Source organism: Cibotium barometz, chromosome 38 (genome assembly GCF_041138505.1).
Source record: "Cibotium barometz isolate CiBa-2024 chromosome 38, ASM4113850v1, whole genome shotgun sequence".
Classification (NCBI taxonomy): Eukaryota; Viridiplantae; Streptophyta; class Polypodiopsida; order Cyatheales; family Cibotiaceae; genus Cibotium; species Cibotium barometz.
The window spans coordinates 26,572,627-26,574,629 of record NC_141083.1 but is presented as its reverse complement, the minus strand read 5'-3'; the positions used below and the strand labels follow the sequence as shown (position 1 = coordinate 26,574,629).

Below are 2,003 nucleotides of genomic sequence, written 5' to 3'. Positions count from 1 at the left end.
TGTATGCTTATATACGCACAATTGCAACCAATGATTAAAAGAGGTTGACGTCGATCTCAAATAGAAATTGCATGAAGGTACAGTTGAATATGCACCCGAAACGTTTTTTTGTGATTAATTAATTAGTTGGTGTGTGCAAACCTTGGGTTCAAGACACCAAAATTTTGTTATGTTTATTAAGGTTTTTTGTAAGGTCAAAAATGGAAATGGTGTTGGGTCCGCATGCTTTCTTTCTATCTATGTTAGCCTCCATTACATTCTATTTTTAAAGGTTGATGTCCTCCATAATGATTCATTTTTTGGGCTCATAATGTCCTCCATAATCTTCATTTTTTTGGGCTCACGATTTTCTTTAAAAAGGCAAGAGGGCTCATTCTTTTTCACTCGGAGGGGAGAGGTAGGGAGAGTAAGGTATAGGGTATGTATTCAATGAAAACTTGGGCTATAGAAAATGTAAATCTTTTAACCATAGACTTTAAAAGGTTTGTAACCTTATAAAGTCTAAAGGTTGAGTGAAAGAGAAAAAAAATTAGTTAATAAGTCTAAAGTTTGATTAAGCACACCATGACGATCTCAAAATAGAAAATTGCATATATCAACAAAATGATTTTTTATATTAAGCAATCTCAAAGTAGTAAGTGAAACAGGACACCATGCCACAGACCATGACAAGCTATTGTATAATTTGGGCCGAGAGTACGTGGTGACTGCATATGCCTCCGGAGCGTCTCCACACGCGCGGCTTTTATCTCTCACTTGATCCTGCGGCGAGTAGAGGCAAGAGAGAATATTATGTGCGTTTAAACACCCTTCTTATAAGAGCAGACTGCCATGTCGTGTACTTACTTGGAGCAGTCTTGCTTGGTGTCGAAGGAGTAAGGGAAGGCGACACCGCAGGCCGTGGGCAGCTTCTTGACAGCAGAGGTGTTGATCTGGACGTTGCGTGCGGCCGCTTCCAGGCATTTGCAGATGGACTGGCGGGCGCCCTTGGACTTGGCAAGGGCGGACAGAGCCCGGACACCCTTGCAGCAGTCGAAGGTCGGCCCATTGCCGCCCTTGGTAAGGTATCCGACGCATTGCACCATGTTCATACTGACCTTGGAGCAGGGAACGTTGTCCTGCGCAACCTCCGACGTGGCGGCCGCCGGGGCACGGCCGCTTCCCAGCAGCAGCACGAGAAGGCTCGCCGCTAAGAGCACAGTCATCTTTCTACTGCCCCACAAGTACATGGCCTCCATTACTAGATTAATAATAATAATAATGATGATTGAGTTCTGTGAGCTCTTGTTAGCACGCAGAATACGTAGTAGTCTCTATCCTTGCTTATATAGAGAGTCTTTTAAGACGTGCGCTCCTCCCGCCTCATCGATGGCATTTACTCTCCAAACCCACCCACCCACCACGAGGGCCGTGGATTATTAGCAGACGTTTATCGCGCAAAGCCACCCTCCTGCGTCCTACCTCGCCCAGCTAAGCAGCATCGGTGACTGCCACCTTGTTTGTGAACTCGGCGTACGCGGCTCAACAGATTTTGACTTTGTGTTGCGCCTCTTAATTAGGCACCGCCACGTCGTAATCGGCGTTGCGAGTTGTTTTGACTTTGGCGTTGACGGTCCAGATTTTTGGGACTCGTGAGAGATCTTCTTGTGGGAGGGGGATGGGTGGTGAGACATGAAAAAAGTTGGGCCATTCCCCTCTCATTTTTAGGCCGCCTCGTCCAACTTTACGAAACTAGGTGAAATAAAGCAGTACCCCCAAGAATACAGAGGTGCCCTTTCCCCTCTCCTAGGTGAAATTAAGCGATGGTGGTGAAACTCAGAGTCTACCCTGAAGAATACAATGGACCTTGTCCCCTCTCCTTTTCAGGCCGCCTCGTCCAACCTTTTTTCCATGAAAATAAAATTAAAGAAAAAAGACAAGAAAATATGTACAAAATGGCTCAGACATCAGAGCTGCAATGAATGTCCAGTCAAACTACACACTTAACATAAATATCCTCTCTA

At 45.3% G+C, this 2,003-nt stretch overlaps 1 protein-coding gene across 1 annotated transcript; it reads right to left on the bottom strand.

Moving 5' to 3' along the window:
• Positions 1–691: 691 nt before the first annotated feature.
• Positions 692–1,271, bottom strand: LOC147616534 (non-specific lipid-transfer protein 1-like). The gene is made up of 2 exons (XM_086777104.1): positions 847–1,271; positions 692–762 (listed from the first exon to the last, which is right to left on the bottom strand). The coding sequence occupies exons 1-2, from the start codon at positions 1,236–1,238 to the stop codon at positions 753–755; spliced, it is 402 nt and encodes a 133-aa protein (XP_086633230.1). The 5' UTR covers positions 1,239–1,271; the 3' UTR covers positions 692–752.
• Between the last annotated feature and the right edge of the window lie 732 nt (positions 1,272–2,003).

What these genes read in the sequence shown, in the direction of transcription:
- LOC147616534 (XM_086777104.1), bottom strand. Translation starts at nt 1,238, where the DNA reads ATGGAGGCCATGTACTTGTGGGGCAGTAGAAAGATGACTGTGCTCTTA.